Here is a 21,024-nt window from a genome sequence, read left to right on the forward strand (position 1 = left end):
TAAGCATTATATATCATTTTCCTGTGATAAAGTTGTTGTTTTCTTTGTATTTTTGTTGCTTCCAACATGCGGCCAAAATTCTGCTAGCTTTCACTGTTTCGGCCAAATCAATTTTCGACGGCCAATAGCTTTGAAAAACGGCCAGAATGAAGGAATTTGGCTGTTAAACGGCCAAATGGCAACCCTGGCTACAGCATTGCTGGCTAAATTTTTCACATAAAACGAGCAAATCAAATTATATTTAAATTTTTACCACAATTGGCTTATTGGTTCCAGTGAATTACAGAAACTTCACAAGAATCGCAGTAGGGGGGCGACAAATTTTCCAATTCAAGTCGAACAAAGACATCGAGAACAAAACTCTTCAATCTATGGCGAACGGTGAAAAAATTTATGATTTTAGTTTTTCACTTTTGATGATCCGGATTCTAGATGATTTTGATTTTTCACTTAAGAGGTCTTTTGTGTCATGTTAGCAAATGTTTTAAAGTTTCTCATCAAAGCCAAATTCGTTTCTTTTAGCTCTTTAACTTGGCGCCATTCCTCGCAGGTCAAAATTTTACAATTGTTCTGTAGCGTTCTTATCTTTTTAGAGAAATTCTTGGAATTAGTTTAGAATATCGCCTCTTTTCACAAATATCAATTGTTAGCTTGCATAATTCCTTTTTTTCTGACAACATAGGGTATTTCTGTAGGCTATTCCATTTGTTAATAAGAGCTTTCTGATCAAGGTTTAAGTGTCTCCAAATTTGGAATTCAAACAGTTCTGGCCCGGGTTTAAAGCTGTCGGTGACTCCTTCAAATTATTTTTATAATCATAACTTCTGATTATTATTTGGTAACGTTCTTGTTACTATAATTGCATTAAATTGCATTGTCATGTTGTCATCGTCATAGAAATGTGGCAAAGCTGTCGAAACATTTCTAGCCTTGTGCTTAATCAGCTGTACAATTTCCAAATAGCAAGCAACAAACTAACAAAGAATGAATCTGCCTTCCCTTAACTACGTACATTTCATGATGGCATTATTAAAGAGCTACCCATATAACTGCAATAAAAAGCAATTCAATTTGTCAATGTTTCTTATTCGGAACGGTACTGATACTGGAGATAACAAAGGGGAATGTGAAGTTTTCTATAAGGGAGATCAAAAACCCATTGAAAGCTTGGTTACATGTTGCATTCCACATGGATCTTGTCTGGGCCCATTCTTATTCATGATCTATAGTACTCATACTGAATTTACCTTGGGCATTCTACAGCGGGCTACAGCGGATATGTTTGCAGATGACATAAATGTGATTGAAACATTAGATAACAATGAAGACCTTCTTGGAAACGCTCTGAAGGAACTGATCCACAGATAAGCTGTAATCCACAAAAAATTGAATACATGGAAACTTGACAACCAAGAAAAACTAATGAATATCATCTTACAGGTGATTTTATGGCTCTGATTATCTGCATATCAAGCACAACGAATGCTGCGTATAATACTGGACGCCGATAAAACTTGTCCCGCAGTTCCAGGCTGTTTACACTTGCCATGTCCTCATAGAAAGACACCTGTCCTATACGAGCGAAAGTAGCATGGGAGTCTCTTTTTAACACAAAAGTAGATATTTTGCAACGCTTAGAAAACAAAGTCAATCCTTTTATAGAAAGAGGAACAATCGAAAACCATAACATAAGGCTAACCATTGAACTTCCTGGAATGTCAGCCTGGAAAATAGAGATATTATCAGTTTCATGTGAATATCTTTAATGAGAGTCATGCATTTTAATATTTGCTGAAAACAAAACAAAATTACTGTTTGGTTTGAATCCGTCTCTTCTGCGAACCTTTCCATGTGCTCTCTCAGGGATGGCACCACGAAATTGAACCAAGAGTCAAGTGACGTGGAAGAACCCACCATGGTTGGGTCCGACACAAAAGAATTTTTTTGAAATTATACCTTATAGAAAGATCAAAAAAGCATCTTCCAAACTAAAAATAAAAAAAATTCTTTACAATGCAGGGTAGAAGATTTGACGTTTCTCAGAAAAACACTGACTATTGTCTATTTAGCAAAATTGGGAAGGGGAAGAATCAAATTCTAGTGACAGATGTTGGGGAGATACTGGGGAAAGAAAGAAAGAGTGACCTTTGATTCAAAGTGCACATCGATATGAATAACAAGAAGCTGTTGTATTGATTGAGAGAACTTCCTGAACAGAAATGTGCATCTACTTGGTCTCAAGTATTTCCAGTAGGCCATGTTTACAACAACCAAAATGAAGACATTGCAATGACACAGAAAGTTATCTACAGAATTGATGCAAATGATAGACAAATGGTAATATACTTACATAATTTAGCAAATAGATCAAAGCAATCAGTATATGAATAGCTTGTTCCCTTCTAATTTCATACATTAGTGCAAAAGTAATAGAAAAAACGGCTTGAAAATGTGATCTTGAAAAAGTGGTGGTTGGAGGAGAGGGGAGGAGGACATTAGAAATAACAACAAAGTTTGTTCTAGTTATCATTCTTGATTTTTTTTATTTATCAAAGTCCTTAGTTTACTTTCTTGACCTTGCTTAAATTGCATCCACAATAATCAAATAGGCACTCTGTTCGAATAAGCGCCCCCTTTGAGGCTCAAAAATCAAATAAGCACCCGGGCGCTTATTGAGGATATACGTTATCCCAACTACTGTTCGAAAAAACCTAGCTTTTGTAGTTTAGATGTATTTTAAATAACACAATGACTTCGCTAGAAATATAAACATTTTTACATATTCTTCTATTGTCGAAAAGCAGGCGAAATTACGCTAATCTAACACATGGTGTATACCAGGATGCATGGCGAGTTTCACTCATAAAGAGTCAAAGGACTACATGTTAACAAGACCCATAAAACCACACATTATCTATAATTCGTGTACTTGAAGCATTATTAAAATTTTAAAAATTTTTAAAAGGCATTGATGCAACTACTACCTGAAAGCAACTTGTACTCATTTCAATTTAGAAGCTGTAACATTGTAAGCAGCTCAAAGAGCGACATCAAAGTCTCACAATTGACTAGACACTATAGAAAACATTAAAGTAAAACAAACTGGCAAGCCCGAAAGCTGCTTTTCAAGCAAGTGAGCAAAAACATTATCTTTCTCACATGGTATTGTTATTTGACACTTAGAGGTGAGGTAAATCTCTAAAACAAATTCTGAAGCATTATTAAAAACAAAGAACGTGAAAAAAGGTTTTGTTGACACAGGCAATACGGTATGGGGTGAAACGTAAACGGGTCTTACCCAGCGACTGGCAAGCAGTATATCATGTTTTACAGATTAATAAAATAGACCGAAGACTGGTTCTATCTAAGACTTTGATTGACACTGGATTAAAGAAAGAGCAAAGTGATTTTATCCCTTACATAAACTTTCCGTCGGCGCTAAGAAAGTGATAGATTCACGCATTAGCAGATGCCTGTCCGTTTACATCATGGGATTTGCAGGTCGAGTTTTCCGTGAAATGCAAGGAAGACTTTTTTATCCTTGAAAAGAACATTGAAATGTGCCTAGGAAATCCATTATAATATGCCCACAAAATCGAAGTGGCTTAAGCGAAGGCCTCCATCGATTTATTCCTTCTTAGTGCTTTCTAGTTTTCATTTCTGTGTTTTAACTACGCTTCAATTCATGGTTCTCCCTGGAATCGTATAATGTAAATTTTAGCGCGATGTCAGCTTTCTTTCAGTCGAATTATTTCCTAAAACAACAGAGTTTATTATTAGCAAACAATTAACACGAATGCTAAAAGTTGGAAGTAGAAATCTCACTTTAAGAAAAATGAGGTGAACATGCCCAAGCATGCAATTTCTCTGAAGAAAAATGCAATACCTCAAGTCAGATTGACGTTAGTAATTGATAATTTGACAATTTGACCCCAATTTTTTCTGCAGTTTTGCTCAGGTTTATTTTCAAGTCTTCATTAAATTATTAGAAAGAGGATGCGTTAAAACCTAACAAGTAATTCACAAATTGTGAAAAGATATAGACACAAGGAAAATGCTCGATAGAAAAACATAAGATAGCTTGTCTGTAAAATGCATTTCATCAGTGGAAAAATTTCCTCGTCCTTTCTTAAAACTGTGCAGTAGCTAGGCAAATTATATTGAAAATTTGCCACGAAAAAGGCAATCATTTTGTAACATACTTCAATTTTATGTCTGACATATGTATTTTCAAAATGTATGCTTTTCTCAAGGCCTTTTATAATTTTTGTACTAGCAAGAAATTGCCAGTTGTGCCAGGAAAAAAGTTCTGTCTTTTAAAAAAACGTATATACACGTTATTTGCAATTGAATTTACCATCTTTACTGAATTTTCTCATCTCTGGAAGAAGTTGTTGTTTTCACTACGTCTATTCATTCATAAAAAATATTTTTAAACTGAAGAAAGCATGCTCATATTTCTGTATCTTACCCTTTTTAGTGGAAGCTAAATGTTTAAGAGAGTTAGCATGGGTCTTGCCTGAAAATTAATGCTTCATTGAGATGAAAATGCTTGTATTGGCCTGAAATTCTATACATTTTGTCTGACTGGGGTTGCAGCCCCCAGTCCCTTTTCTTGCTCAAGCCTGTTTATAAAAATTCCCTTGGGTTTCTTTTTCAGATAGATAGATAAGCATAATTGAGTGATGAAATTCCTGAGATGTCTTTCTTGAATATTTCAATAAATGGGGGAATATTTGATTCGTTGGGGAGTGAGTTTCATTTTTCTAACCATTCAGTGATATCTAGAAAATATTCTGAATAAAGGCTCCAGAAGTGGCGAAATCTGCGAAGGAGCTTGTGCCGTAGTCCAGTGATGGTCAGGACTTTATTGATAACAGTAGAATTTTGCACTGATAGATTATCCTGTATAGAAATTCGATTTATTATTTCTATCATATTATTATGGTGGTTTCAAAGATCGACATTTTGGCTACAGACATTTTGGCTACAGCCAAGGTAACATAGGTGCACTGTGAGAATATTGGCGAACAATAATTTGGCTTAGAGCAAATTTCCACTTGACTATATGCAGAAATTTTGGAAAGAAATGTTGGGCTCAAAATTTAGTTGTTAAAAAAATCGGCTAGTTAGCTTTCATTTACTTTAAAACTGCTTTTTGTAATCTAACAACGACGAGGATACAGGGCTGGTTTAAGTTTGTTGGAGGCCTGGGACCCACTTGGAAGGGATGCCCCCTATTCCAACTCCCTACTATCGTATGTCCTCAAATGTGTGTCTAGTAAAGGCTAGTCTTCTGTTAAAGTGTACTGATAATATTACTGGGAGACCCTCTCTTGGTGGTTGGCCCAGAGCCCGGGCCTTTCGGCCAACTTTTAATCCGGCGGTGCAAGGATATCATATTCAGGTGCCAAGAAAAGGATCCATTACTTCTTGGGAATTTGACAAACAGATAGATTAGAAACATCAAATCAGGTCAAAGTAATAATAGAGCCATCGACAGTTCTTTGAGATTTCATCATTGCAACAGGTTTTGCCATATCACATCTCGTTATCTACTTTACTTATATCTGCATATTTATCTTATTGTCTATTTCTTCTTATTTCAATGTTTAAAGAATTGTCTTTTGTTTCTCTTTTGTCACACTTTAATCTTGATCTTCATCTTTTCTAAAAAACCCTTTTTTCAATAAGGCTTATGTCCCAGTGATCTATTGCAGGGACAAGGGCTGTCACATAAGAACAAAAAGACAAACAAAATTAAGGTCAAACGTTTTCGATAAACTTGGCGTCTCCTTGCCAGTGGCGTAGCTTGACCGGCCAGATAGGCCGTCAAAATTAAATTTCATTGATGATAATAACTGATAAAGGGAAATTTAGAGTCTTTTTTATCAAACAATTTGATGATTTTATCGAGAAACTTATTGGAGAATAAAGGGTGCAATTTCATAATTTCATCATGCCACCTTCTAATCGGTTATCCTGATTAATTACATAAATTGTAAATTCATATGAAACACAAAATGGAAAATTTTACTTCCTAATTGGGCTCTTTACGTATCCAACGGCCATAAAACGCATTATCTTATTTAATCATACAAATCCTTTATTGCCTGTTACCTATCAAATTCTAGAAAAACGGTAAATAATTATAGAGAAACTTCCTTTGGTAATCTCTACCAGTCTTTATGTTTTATTCTTAAAATAGTTATTATAAAAACAAGGTTTTAGTATTCTTAGTTAAATCTGAAGGATAAAAACAGAAAAGAGCAAACAGCAACGCAGCCAAAGGCAAAGAGGTTCGTCTGCAAACTAAATTAAATTATATTCTACTATAATATACTGTGCTAAACTATACTATACTATACTATACTATACTATACTATACTATACTATACTATACTATACTATACTATACTATACTAAACTATACTAAACTATACTATATCATATTATACTATATTATATTACGTTATATTAAATTATATTATAAGTTATGATATTTAGTATTTTATTATATTTTCCAGCTTGTATTCTTTGCATTAATTGCATCGCTTCATATATAAGTAATGCAATTTTTGACTAAGGATCAACATTAAAAGATTCTTTGCGATTTTTTATTTTTTTCGTAATTTTTTTCCATATTTTATCAAGTATAAAATCACTTTTAACACATGGATAAACCACTAGCCATGTTATAAAAAGATCTAGCTACAGAAAACGAGAAAAATGAAAACGAAACTAATTGTGAACTATCTATTAGTCTGCCGCCGTTTAAAAAATACAAATATAAACTATCAGAGACATGATACGTACGTAAAAAATTGAGACGAGAAAAGGCTAAAAGTTGTGACGACCCTACTTTTGCACGAGCTGTTCCCTTTTCAAAAACATTTTGTTTTGTTAACTATAATTCTATTTGCCTGACAGTTAAAATATCCTTTGTAAATTTACATTTACAGTGAACTTCATCAATTAATAATTAATAAATAAGCAAGTTTTCAGATTTCGAATTTAACCTTGTTGATATAAACACCGCAAATTATTGTTGACGTAGAAACTCATCAATGTGAAGCAAGGAGAGCCTTTTTGTTGAAGTGTTCAACATATGGTAGGGGATGACGTCAGAGGCCATGTGAGTTCAAAGAGATAGAAAAAGATAAGCACGATTTTATTTCTAATTCATGTGTAAACAGTAGTTTCTAATAGTTCACACGTTCCCTCTAATTGCTTGTGCAAATAAGATAAGCTAAGATTTGTCAACAGGCTCCACGACGTGATACCAGTTGACAAATTTTAAAAAATCAAGTTTAAAAAAAAGATTTACCAGATAAATGATAGATTTAAGCATGCCTGTAGTAAAAGGGTTTTTTTCTGAAACGCATGTTAATTTATATTTTTCGTGACTTGAAGGAATGAACAATACCTGGACCTCGTGAAGAAGTGCTATTTCTGGGCAAAAACTTTCATTGATAATTTGGGCATTGATACAAGTAACAAAGTTGAGAAACAATTCTTGCTGCAATTTGTTTACGTTGATTAAAACGTGTGCGTGATGCTGAATAACTGGATAAGCAAGAAGGCAGCTTATCTTAAAGGCGACGTCTACAAAAGCAGTCAAATATTTGCAAAACCAAACACATGGAAAAGTCGACGATACAAGAAAAATCCATCTCATTCACGCAATTCTTACGGAATCACGGTCTAACTGAACTTTCCTTGCCACGTGATCCGAAACCCTTTGCCCCCTCCCACTGCATACCGAGTTTTCTTGGTGTATTATTTCAAATTGTTACCCAATCAGCCAGGCTCTTTTAATTTACTATGTAGTCAGAATTTATTGTACTTGCTACTTCGAGGAAACTCCTGATGGCTGCATTAAGCATGAAACTAGAAGTTAAGCCTTAAAACCGCAATTGCGTAATTATTCCAGTTGTCTGGCTTAAAATCATATACCATAGATGAATAATGAAGAGAGGTGGACCAAGATTAGAGTCTTGGGGAACAGAAAATCGTTTTTTGGCATTAATCGTTAGCACAGCAGAGTTGAATTTCATTTCAAAATATTCTAACAAATAGAGTCGGAGATGTAAAAAATTCCAAACTTTCCAATCGTGACATAGCGGTATTGCAAGCTTTTAGAGATTTCGGTTGTAGATTCCAGTTTCCTGCGACTGGCATTATGTTTTAGAGGTGGAATCTTTGTATTTGACAGGGAAATAAAAATAAAAACTCGAGTTCACTATAGTTCGAGAACCTTCCTGAAACAACGATCTCTCTCTTTCTGAAAGTCAGTGACTGAGCTTCAGTGCTTCCTATCAACATTTCTGCAGATAAATTCAACATTAGGTAAAACTGTCCTTGCTTCGAAAATAAATAATTTCAAAAAGACATTCCATAACTTTTTTGAATTTCAAAACAAGATTTCAGTTGCGATACGTAGCTTCTTAATGTTTTATTGAAAGAGAAACACGCGGGCATCGATAAATGGTTTACCTACTTGTCAAGCCTAGGAATTTTTGTTTTTGGTTATTTTTTTGTTCAAAGCAAAAAGATGTAATGTGTATTACTTCTACGCTTATTATCTTCGCTTATTCTGGCTACGTAGGACGCACAACCCAGAGACTGGGGAATAGGATAAAACAACATGTTCCTTCCAACATAAAGAAACAAAACTGCCCTTCAAAGAGAACAGCCTCCTCGATCTTGTAGGTCTAGAAACACTGTTGAAACAAGTGATTCTGCCATCGGTCAACATCTTTTAGACAACCCAGATTGTGCAAAACTCTATAATGAAGTTATATTTCAGATAATTTTCAGAGTCCGATTGTCCTTCCATTTAGCAGTTTTGGAATCGATCTAGCCGAAACGAAAAAGCCGCCATTTTGTAGACAGAAGGGGTTCGTTTTCTCTTTTGGACTCCAGTGGTAATTTTTCTTTAGGCTCGCGGCACTGATTGGTCAACTATAACGGTCTTGTGCTTGCGTTTTTCTGATTGGTCTATTTCGATCCACAACTGGGTACATATTTTTCATCGTGTTCTTTCGGACCCTTATTCTGACGTTTTATGCTCTGAGGAGTGTCAGACGAAAAAGCTTTTAGTTAATATGTTGTGAAATGTTTGCTTTTTTCAAAGACATCTTATTATCTTCATAACACAGTATTCACATAAAAGCTCTTCGAACAAGATATTAAACAGACAAGCTTGGTTCTACGGCTGCGACAATCCGTTTACGCCAGGGACTGCAGATCCCACAATCAACCACCATCAAAATCATAAACCTATTTACAGCTAATGGTATACAACAACAACAACTTATTATGACTAACTATTTAAAAAGAATACACTGTACAAAATGTGCCAATGTAGCACGTAAATTTATTTCCAGCCCAAAAACATTTTCAGCTTTCCGAATGTCATTTTTCAAATTCTTGTACAGACGTCAGTTGCTACTCATCCAAGGACAGTCTATAATGAGCCTCTCTGCAATAATTTTTTTTTCGTTCAAAGGGTAAAGGGAACATGAATCCTAGTAAAAAATCCTCCATATATACTCTGGATAACTATAAGATTCATTTGTAGGTGTTTTTTGTGTATTATTTTTGTAAATTGTTGTGTCTCTGCCAAACAGTTTCCCAATAGCGGAATCATATATAGGATACGTGTGTCCCGGCTGGGGGTACAAACCATCAACCCAAAGAAATAATTTCTTGCATAAAAATGGATTCCAAAAAATATTTTCTCGCTCTGCACAAGACAGTTCGCATTTTCTCCATTTTTCAAATCTTTTCTTATCTTCGAAATCCAAAAAAATGATTGAACCCAAAAAAGTAATTGTAATTTTAACTGATCTACAAAATATATTTCAATTTCTACCCCTAAAAAAGTAACCCGAGCATCTCTATCTTAAAAATGAACGAGCGCCAGCCGCCCCTTCCGCCCCCTCCCCCAGAGTCCCACTAAACCCGGCAAATAGCGACATCTCCTCCAAATCCTAACTTCTAGGAAAACCTCATCTGTATAAACCATTGGAAAGGCATCCATGAGAAATGACTGATTCGTCACACATGGTCCTTTCAAAAAACCAAGACAAGATTAATAGGACTGATGTCGCCACATCTTCTTTATCGTCAAAGAACATATCAATCCCAGAGATAAGATAAAGTCTAATGGAATCTGGAAATTTGACAAAGCGCATATCAAAGTATTTAGAAACCATTTTTATATCAGAAATAAACCAAACAACACACATGATTAATTCGCGGTCTGGTGTCTTCAATTTAATTGAGTTGTGAAGGTTGGAGAAAGAAAATAGCAAAGAAATAGAAATTGATATTGACTCTCTTCAAATTTACTCCTTTTAGACCTTATTGAATGCGGCAATGTCCATTGATTGAATAAGATCTTCCTTTTCTGTGATTCTTTCTTCAAGCATGTCTGTGCTTATCTATAGAAAAAATATCCTTGAAGTAATGAACAGTTCCAAAATACCTTATGCTAGTCAAGGGCGATTCAAGCGAAAATATTCCTCAGCCCAACTATTGTTGACTAACGCCCTGGAGAATCTTTTACAACGAAAAAAACATGGAAAGAATAGCAGCGATCAGGATCTCAAATAACATGCAATTAGACCAAAGGTCAACATCCACTCGAGGATCCCGAGTGTGCCTGTACGTATAGCGATGACAATTTGAAATCATAAGGCAAGCATGGTGATTTTTTTACTCAAAACAAAGGATCCTGACTTGTCTAGACAGAAAGGGACCGTTTTCTCTCTTGAACTCTTCTACCTTAATGTAGACAAATGCTAAATATGTAACTAAATTTCATCATGTATATGAACTCTTCAACTAGGTGAGATGCCAGCGGTCGTCGATTGGTCAAAAAGGAACCAATAAAATGCTCCGTTCTTCCTCTTACGTCACTTTTGATCCGTATTTGGATACAATTCTTCAGCCTACCTTTAGTCATTATCCGATGCATATACTCTGAGGAATGTCCGACAAAATGTATTCAATATAAAGCATTACAAAGGCTCTACTAAAAGCTACAGCCCTAACAAACAAAGCAGCCATTTTAAAACAAGCATCTTGCGTTATGTGTCAAACAAAAACAAACTAACATATTATAAAAATATATACCTTGTCGTCTTCAATAACAGCCGATATTTGCAATTTTTTAATTCCATAACCAACGGGGACAAGTTTTGCTGCAGATAAAAAGAGATGCTTATGCTAGACATATAAACTTCGCGGGTTTAATTTTAACAGAATAACTTAGAAGCTAGCCTAATGAACTTTGGGTATAACTTAATTATTCCTGACAAAATTATGCAGTGATGTGTCTTTCATATTGACTCTCAAATTCTACTACGCTGACTGTTATTTCCTTAAAACCCTAGCAATGTTTTACACTTTCTGTTAATCTCTGTAAAAAGCGAGATTTCATTTCCACTACTGTTACGGTGAAGATTGCAAAAACATTGCAAAAACAACAATGATGTTTTCAAGATTTTGAATTTCACAGTCTTTAGCGAGCATTCACTTTATTTTGTCGTTTGTGAGACTAAACTGGTGCTTATTTTAATGCTCGATGTTACAGGTTCCAAGCCGAGGGGCGATACACTCTTGCAAATAGCGTACGATATTTTGCCTAAAACAAAAGGATTTCTGGGGATTTTCAGATAAAACAACAGGATTTTCACAAAAGGTGTACGAGATTTTCTTAGAGTGATTTGCCCCTCGTTCCAGGCAATTCTTCGCAAGAGTCAAACAACAAAAAATGATCGAATAAAGCAACTTTTTACTACGAAAGTTGTCTGAAAAAGCAAAACAAACTCCTTAAATCTTCTGCGGAAGTACTAAAACAAGGATCGGCCAATACCTTAGTCATAGACTCGACATGCGTCTTGTATATACGCCTTTTATGTTGGAGAAAAACAACTTCTTTCGAAACATAAACAGAAAACACGAATAAGAAATGCATTTGTCAAAGGTTTTAGTGGCGGAGACTCGCTCGCTCCTTCCTGGGTTGTTTTTACGGATCGCGACACAGCGGTCATCCGCTTTAAAACAACGGTATTCCGACGAAGATATTAAAATTTATTCCTTAAAAGATCAGTCATAAACCACAACAGTTTTTAGGTTTGATCACAACACGATTAATAGATCGACACATAGCCGTTCAAGTTTATAAACAATGTTCTTAGATTTTTTACCTTGCCAAAGCAAAGACACTGGCGCAATCGAAGTGTTATTTAAAACAGAGAGACACGGAATGCGAGTGGCACGTTTCCGCCGTCCAACCCTTTTCTTTGCCAACCCGTATTCAATTCTTTCGTCGTCTCTTTTGCAAGATTTTCCGCCCTAGAAAGCGCCCGGTCGACCACAAAAGACTGTTTCTTTCCCAATCAGCTGAACGATTTCTCACATGGAGAGGGATGCCTTAAAATAGACTGAGCCAAAACCAGTCCCAAATATCTCAACATTTCGCTAACATAACCAATGCTATTTTGAGAAATACCAAAAAACCTTCCAAAAGATATTCAAGCCAACGAAGCAATGTAAAGTTTCGTGAGGAAAAGGACCCGGAAGTGTTAAGTGAGAGCCAGACACTTCTAGGCAGACAAAAAAAGACTTAATTGACAAGGGGTACTTACAGGAACCCCACACGAGTCCATCTGCTTCGATTGAGCGGACATGTTTTTCTATCTCTGACATATCTGCAAGAAAGAATGGTTGCAATAATGCATAAGAAATTCACACATTTAAACAAAAATCAATAGCCTTTGTCTATATATTTCATTTCCACATCTTATATCAAGTGAAGAAAACTGACGAGATTAAATGAAGGAGAAAAACCAAATTCTTAATGAACAACCAAGATTAAATACTGTTTGAGAACCTTCGTCTTTGTGATATAAGATTAAAAGTTTCTTAAATTGTTTTGCTAATGAGGTTGAGTCATTAAAGTTCGCGAGAAACGCTTGCAGGCAAACCGTGCCGATCAAATTACGTCTGAAGGCACATCTGAAAAAGCAGACTTCTTCAAAGTTCTTATCGTTTAAGAATTGAAATAAAAAATTCAGTTGCAAGTTTCATCATGTTAATATTATTAAATGCTTCTCTTACTTTTAATAAAATCATTCAGGTGTTCGGAAAAAGGTGAATAAGGCCATCAAACCAGCCCAGAAGCACATTCTGTGGCATTAATAAAACTAGTCAAACCTTGAGGATAATGAAATGCGACAAGGTAAAGAGAGGGTGAAATGAATCCGAATTATGAACACGAAAACAGTGTAAACTTCGAAAGCAATGCAGTTTTGACAAAATTTCTGAAAAGGCCTAGAGATGATTTATCACAAAATGTGTGCAGTGAGGACAACAAGAAATCTTAGAAGATCATTCAGTCGATTTACGATCAGGCGCACTCAAAGTATAGGAAGCAATGCTTCCCGTGTTGCAGTTGCGGCCCTTAAAGGATATTCATTTGTCAAAAACTTCAAACAAATTTCGTGGATTATCTCAAATTGATCTGGCAATGAACTTCGGTTCAAATTAAGAGAATCTTTAGACGTCCACAAAAGTAAGCTTTACCGCTTTGTAAAAGTGATTTATGTAGCAAAGAGAGAATAATAAATTTTCCTAAAAGCAAGAACAAGTTGTTCATATATGATGTTGTGATTATCTATTCTGTTTGCGTTGCTGCGGCAAGCTATCGGTTGAATCAGTCAGTGAGTGAAAGCTTCCTTGTACAAAAATTAAAAAAACTGTATCACTATCAAGCTATAAAACCGACAGCCATTTCGTTCTTTGCTTGAATAAAATTGAGGACCCTGTCGCGTCAAATGTTTTGCAAGGAATGGCCAGGTTTCCCCTTTTTGTCAAAAGCAAAAGTTTGTTTAAACTCTATAATGCTATTTTTGTTGAAAAAACCATCGTCATTCTAAAGTAATTGTTTGTTAAAGTAGTTCTTTAAAAATTGACTGGTCTTTGAACAATAAAAGGGACTCGTGAAAAAGAAATAAAACAGAATTTTGTATTGCTGCCATTTGTCCCAGAGCAAACGAACCATTGGCTGTCCCAAGTAGAATTCTAGACAGAACATAGTTTGCTTACAGGACTTATTCTTTACATTCTTGTACGATGCGTCATTAAACATTATTTCATGTCTCTTATTTAAAAAAAAAACATCCTACGTATTACATATGAAAAAATCTTGCAGACACCTCTTACAGAACATTTCATGCTCGCAGGCACAACAATTTTTTGGGGAGGTCTGTTGAGACAACATCGTAGCAACAAGCAATTAAAAGCGGAACGATGATAAAAGGAACTTTGAAATTTATCGCGTAGCATCGTCTTACGGCAACACTTAGCTAGTTAGTTATTTAGTAACTTAGTCGATGAGTTAATTGATCAGTTTTCTAGCTAGTTATTCATTTTTTTTACGTAAAAAGGATTGAGATTGAACTGATCTGGGGGACTCAAACGACTGTCCTAGATATCTTGAGTTTTATTTCCTTGCACAAAATGAAATCCATCAAAAACTGATGCAGATGGAATAACATTGTCTGAAGTCCCATGAATCTCTGCGTGTTGACTTCAGCCCATCTCAAAACCCAACATTAATTACCGCGAAAAAGCTCAACTATACCTAGCTCAACTTTTTAAGCTTCAAACAGAAACACTGAAATATTTCGCAAAGCAGATTGAGCCATTCCCTATTAGCCGAAATTTAAAAGTAACATTGCTTAACATTGTAAATCTTTGTTCAGTGGTTTCTAGACATAATTTCAGGTTGCTTTAAATTAAATTGCAACGATAAGACACTATGCAATGATAATTAACGCTTATTGCAAACAACAAACCTAAGGAGATTTAAAAGAAAGAGTTAAAAATTTTAAAAATGTAAATATACATATAAAAAGGTTTTTTAGATATTGAACTCCTCTTTCACACTTTCAATAATTTATTTTATTTACCTGCCAGGAACTGGTTACAAGAAAAGTGCACACTTTGTTAGTTTCTAATTGGCTCTCCATTGAAAGATACGAGTTTCTTGTCCTTTTGTTCTCTTTGATATCATTTATAATTTCTATCTAAACTTAAAAATCAAAACTGAGCGAAGTTTGTGATATTTTTACCTGTTTCATCATCCCAGGGTTTAACATCAAGAACCAACACTGACTTTGCGATTACTACTTTTTCTACAAAACAAAAATATTCCGTATATATATATATTTATTCAGAATTCATACTATACTTGAAAGGTTATTTGCAATTTTTGCCAACAAGATTTGTAATTAACGTATGAAATGTGAAAATTTCAAACTAATTGGGATTTTAAAAATCACACTTACTTGGTTTTGCTGGAGCTGGCTGTTTTGGGGCTTCCTACAGGGAAAAACGAACAACCATGAGAAATAAAAAAATCATAGTACAGTTTTGAAACAAGAAACCAAATTTGAAATACCCTTTTTTGATCTGAGCAATCTAATTTTCATGGTAACATAGCAGAGCCTTAGCTCATCGTAATTACTTCTAAACAAAATTAATGGAATGAACCATACCAAACCAAATTGTATATGTATCTTATAGACTGAAAAGTAAATTTTAGATAATATTGCCACAGGCATACAATAAATTCCTCAGCAAGTAATAACTTGTCACAAACTGGGCACTTTTTCTCTAGGGTAAGCCGATGATACAACAATCTGCTCCAATGGAGAAGGGCAGTGTTAACCACATCTTTGCAAATATTCGCACCCAGGCCCACAACTTTCTAAGACAAGGATCACAGATAAATCTGTTGAGCAGCAGCCATAGGATTGCATTGTTTTAAAGATAAAAGTTCACATATCATAAGTAAAACTTTGAAAGAAATGCCTTTACCTCCTCCTCATCGTCTGATCCAAACAGATCAAAATCATCTTCAGCAGCAGCAGCCGATGCTCCACCTGCAGGACCATATGAATCTAGACTATTCTTAACGCCTCCAAATCTGCAAAAGAACAATTAACAAAACTTTATAATCAATTAGAAAATCATGTTCATAGGCCTAACATTGGTTTGGTATTGTTTAAGTTTCTCTGAATGCGGCAGATGTGTTTTCTTTTTGCTTAACATACATCAAAGTATTCACAATTAGATTCAGAAACATTTTAAAGTTTGGCACCATTGCCATCACAAGGAATATACGTAAACCATTTATGTCTAAAGTGGAATATCATGGTTTAGTTGAAAGGGTGATGTCTTTGGGAAATTAGGAATCAGTGGCATAAAGTGTTGAGAAAGAGATGGAAAAAAGATATTTCTTGTTGATGAATGAAAAATTGAGCTAGAAATATTTGTTCTTCTATGTAATCTTAAATACTTTAATCTTTTGAATTTGGATTGAGTAAGTTTTTATTGTTCTTATGCTTTCTTGGCTTTTGGGTGTTTCCAAAATTGGCTCAACCAAATTGGCAAAACTTCCTTGATACAAATACAAATTAGACACACAGAGAATGTGGCTGGTATATAAGGGCATTTCTCCTGAAATGTCTGAGACAATTCTGGTTATTTGACTGATTAATTCAATCTACCATAAGCAGCTCTTTTGAAGTTAGGATAATTTTCTGCTGAATGTAGAGGCCAAAGTTGCCTCACTTGTTATATCATGTGGCAGGAGCATTTGACATTTTTGAGACATTTTTTGGAAAAGGTTGTCAAGAGAAAGGTGATGATGATAACTCTGGTTTATAGATGCATCTATGATAAATATAATGGTTTTCATTAATTGTGCATGCCCATGTGATGCATTTTCTCATTGGTTCAGACAAATGGATAGAATAATAGACTTGAAAAAAGCAAAAATTTAGTAAACTAAAGCCTTTCGTCTTAAAAACATTCAGTAAACTAAAGCAAAAATTTAGTAAACTAAAGCATAAATTTCACACCTAATGAATTTTTATTGCAGAATATATTTCAGTAAAACACAAAATTTCAGCTAAACTTCCAAGGAGGTGGTGAAAGACTTCACAAATATATTGTTAACATGTCACTTGTGATGTTAGCAGATAATCTTGAAGATGGCAATAAACTTGTTTTGGTTTTGGCAAAATGCAAAGATCTTACTGTGACAAAATGGAAGAATAAAAGTTCAAAAAAAAGAAACTGTTAACCGGAGATGAGAAGAATTCTCCCAGATCTAAAGTAAGCAGCATATTCGGCACAGCAACAGGCAAAATCATTTTTGGATGTCAGTTTAATAGAGTAAATTATAAGGCTGGTTGATTTATAATGTTTACTTGAATGCTAAGCATACAAACAAACAACTGCAAAAGAAAATGATTAGCAAAGAATTCTGGAAACAAAAGTGGCTGTGATTAACAATTACTCACCCAGCCTTTTCTTGATCAGTGTAAGAGGAAACATGTGTGAACCAACGGAGAGCATGGTGATAAGTTGCTTTTGGTGGGCCAGAAAGAGCGGCAAAAACTATCAGATCAGCCTGTGATGGCACATATCTAAAGGTTAAAACAAAGACTATAGAATTCATAGATATGACTTAATCAAAGACTTATTCAATAGACTGAAGTTCAGGTACAGGGCAGTCGTTTGATATCTACAAACTCATATTCACCTCCTTATCTTAAATGGAACTGTATCCTATTGATTTCTTATTGTAAATATTGTTTTTCTTAATGCTGGAAATTTATTACTTGAAATGTCTTTTTTATGTAACTTAGAATGTAATTCAAAACTTTCATGTCATTCGAAAAACAGTCATTACCTTAAATAATATAAATATTGCAATTATTAAGTATTATAAACCAAATATGCCTTTGGTACTGTAAAATTTGTAAATAGCACCAAAAAGCGGAAACATGTCATATTAAAGTACATTTCGCCTGATACTTAGAGTATAAATGTTGAACAATGTCCAAAGGTAAGCAGTAAATTTAAATCAACATGTAGGCAAAAGAGTTTGTTGTGTAGATACAAAAAGAGTTCATTTTCTCTCTGGAACTCTTCAACTAGGTGAGAGACTAGCCGCTGTGATTGGTCTAAACAAATAACCAATCAAACAAACTTTTCTTCCTCTCATGCTATTTTCCATCCACACCTGGACTAGCTTTGGAAATCTTTGGCCCAGGGATGACTTGGGGGGGATATTAGAGTTTATAGTCTAAAACAATTTGCATTTTCTAAGAAAGGAGAATTGGAGAATCACCCAATTTTTTCAATGTAATCAACTTTGAAAAGCCAAGCTTTCTTGCTCATTCAATGAAAGCTTTCCGTAACTTCATTGAAATCTCTGAAATGTGTGATTAAGTATCAGCTTCTGGAAACTGAGGCCCTGTCCACATGTATTCATTTTGCAGATAGGGCTCACTTCCCCATGCATTTAACAAGTGCACTAGCATATCTGCAACTTTTCAAATACGCTCTCCAGAGTGGAAATTTCTGAATATGCTATGGATCCAATTACATGTGGATGCTCAAATCCAGATATATTTTGATCATATGACATAGCACTGGCTCAAATGAGTCATGGCTCATGCACTGATAGAAATATTCACAAAGGGGCTGTGAAAGCAACAGTGAACCCGAATGTGTGTGGATAGCTGAATTCGATTTGAATGTGCTGCCTATCTGTATAAAAAAGATTGTTGATTCAAAAAAATCTGTATACATACATGCAGACAAGGCTTTTTCTGTTGTGGCCTGCATGATGTAAATTTTCTATCTGGGGCTATGATAATAGAATGGGTGAGCAGCAGAAAGACTTGATGTATAGAGCAACAGTCATGAAATCATTGCAAGACAGCTGACTTTAAGTTGACTTTCAGTTTCAAAAATTGAGTATGAAACTTTAATTCAACATGTTAGGCAAGTATTTTTGGGCATGTAGCATCAAAAACTACTACGAAAAGCAGCAGGCAATGATTTCACATTTCACATCTCTATTGTGTATGGCTTAGTGAATCTAAGCTCTTGCTTGCGGACAAAAACTTCACGGGTATTAGAATTAATGGGCTAATACCTTGGGGCTCAATTACAAGGCACTAAACCAATGTATCATAACCTACCCAAAATTCATTGTCAAGTTACGGCAATGACTAAATTCCAACTATGAGAGGAGCATTTTCCAAATGGGCGTCAGTATTGTGGGGACTGCAGGCCCAGTGCCTTCAAATAATTTCGTAAGACATAGGATTGCCAAACACTATCCAAGACCTTCATATCAAAGAGATGTTTTTGCCCATCTCCTCATAAATCAAAACATATTAGCCCCACCCCAACAAATAGTTTTACAACCCTGAGTGCCTTTATGCATTCTTGTGCCTCAGTTTCAGCAGGGTAAAACCAACATTTTTCTACTCCCAGCTGCCCCTTCTTTGGCCCGAGATTTACTTGAAATGCACACTGGATGTCACTTTTTTCAACAACAACTACACAAATAAAATTTAGAATTACGAAATAAAATTTGTACCTAAAACCATTCTTTAAGGTTGCAAATATTATCACAAACTGAAAAATGTCAAGCATCATTTGCAAATTGAAAATAGACGTACCACCAAAATCCATTCGCAAAATTGTCTTCATGAAAACTTCCCTGGTTAGATTGTTGGAATGCAGTTTGTTCTTTTTTCATTAGGTCTTTAGTTTAGTTCATAAATGCTACTATGTTGTACATTTGATAAAGAGGGCTCGGAAGTATCAGTTTATATCAACTAAGCACTTTTTGCAAGACTAGGCCAGGGCCTGGGCCTAAAAAAATGTCCGGACAATGACCACGTGCCTGAAAAAATAGAAAAAAATATACCCTTCAATGTAGCTTTTATCTTCAAGAAAGGAATTCAAGGTTTGAAGTCCAGCATCAGTTTTTAAATCGCCGAAACCCATTTTTATGGCTGTATGATTAGGATTAAAGTTTCTGTCTGGCCGCTTGCCACGATGGTTGGACTTCTAAGAGAAAAGGACATTTTCTAGAGCGCAGGCGCGTTCAAAGATGGAATCCCAAAGCGAGGCAATCCTCGAGAGGGGTCTAGCCTCGTACTTCCTTTTTTTACTCCTAATTCGTTTTACACAAAATCCCTAAAGCTTAAAAACTCAATGCTAAACAAGAGAGTAAATACCAAAATTGAATCAACACATTACTACTTTTAAAGCTTTAAGAAAGTAAAAACACGTATCTTCATTAGAGCTGCCCTACCATAAGGTTTTGTTTTCAGTTTTCTTTCAGCTCGTAAGAACTTGTTTTAGCTGCTTTGAAATCCATTTACCGTAGTGAGCTCATTGGAAATAATGGAAATCAGAGGTGGTTTTGGAGGGAGCCAAGGAGGGCCACAGTGCCAGGCCCGGCGCTTATGATAGCCAATAGAGGCAACGAACATAGCAAAAAAAGGGTCCTGCATGTGTTTACAGCACCGGGTTGGTCCACGCAGTCCCTAAAACCGCCGTTGATTGGAATATCAACCCAAGCTTCAAAAACTGAGCAATGAATGTAGGAATGTAGTGGTGTCTGGGCTTATGGGGCGCAGCCCTTCTTGTTGAAACTTTCAAAAAAATCGGGGGGCCATTGACGACTTTACCACAGATCAGTCATTGACAACTAAGCCTGGAAAATAATAGAGAAAGAAAGTGATATTTATATTTATCTGCAAGTGATATTTATCCCAAAGGTCTTCAGCATATAACCTCTTAGCTTTGACATCAGATATAAGGAAGTACGGATTCTGTTTGGATGTGGGCAACCTTTTATTATGTGAAAAAATTTTCATGGACGAGAAATTTTCTATCATCCCTTCGAATTGGTAAATGCTTTGAATGATTCCATCTACACAACAGCAAATCTGTAAAACACCAATTCAAGTATTTTTGGTGTGTTGTGGATGTGGGCTTGTTCATGAGTCCGGTTTTTTGAAGTGGCATACAGCAAACCCTTCACCCCTTACTATTTTGGACGGCACCGCTTTCAATAATTAGGTCTTGCCTTAGCAATAATAGAACAGGATTTATTTTCAGAGGTTGAAG

At 35.3% G+C, this 21,024-nt stretch overlaps 1 protein-coding gene across 1 annotated transcript; it reads right to left on the minus strand.

Moving 5' to 3' along the window:
- Nucleotides 1-10,324: 10,324 nt before the first annotated feature.
- Nucleotides 10,325-19,975, minus strand: LOC148958373 (elongation factor 1-beta-like). Its single transcript, XM_089113128.1, has 8 exons — nt 19,814-19,975; nt 17,385-17,510; nt 15,895-16,003; nt 15,363-15,396; nt 15,147-15,209; nt 12,660-12,722; nt 11,143-11,210; nt 10,325-10,448 (listed from the first exon to the last, which is right to left on the minus strand). The coding sequence occupies exons 1-8, from the start codon at nt 19,891-19,893 to the stop codon at nt 10,362-10,364; spliced, it is 630 nt and encodes a 209-aa protein (XP_088969254.1). The 5' UTR covers nt 19,894-19,975; the 3' UTR covers nt 10,325-10,361.
- Between the last annotated feature and the right edge of the window lie 1,049 nt (nt 19,976-21,024).

The sequence above is a fragment of the Rhopilema esculentum genome, chromosome 16 (genome assembly GCF_057945365.1).
Source record: "Rhopilema esculentum isolate cy_ngs chromosome 16, ASM5794536v1, whole genome shotgun sequence".
Lineage (NCBI taxonomy): Eukaryota > Metazoa > Cnidaria > Scyphozoa > Rhizostomeae > Rhizostomatidae > Rhopilema > Rhopilema esculentum.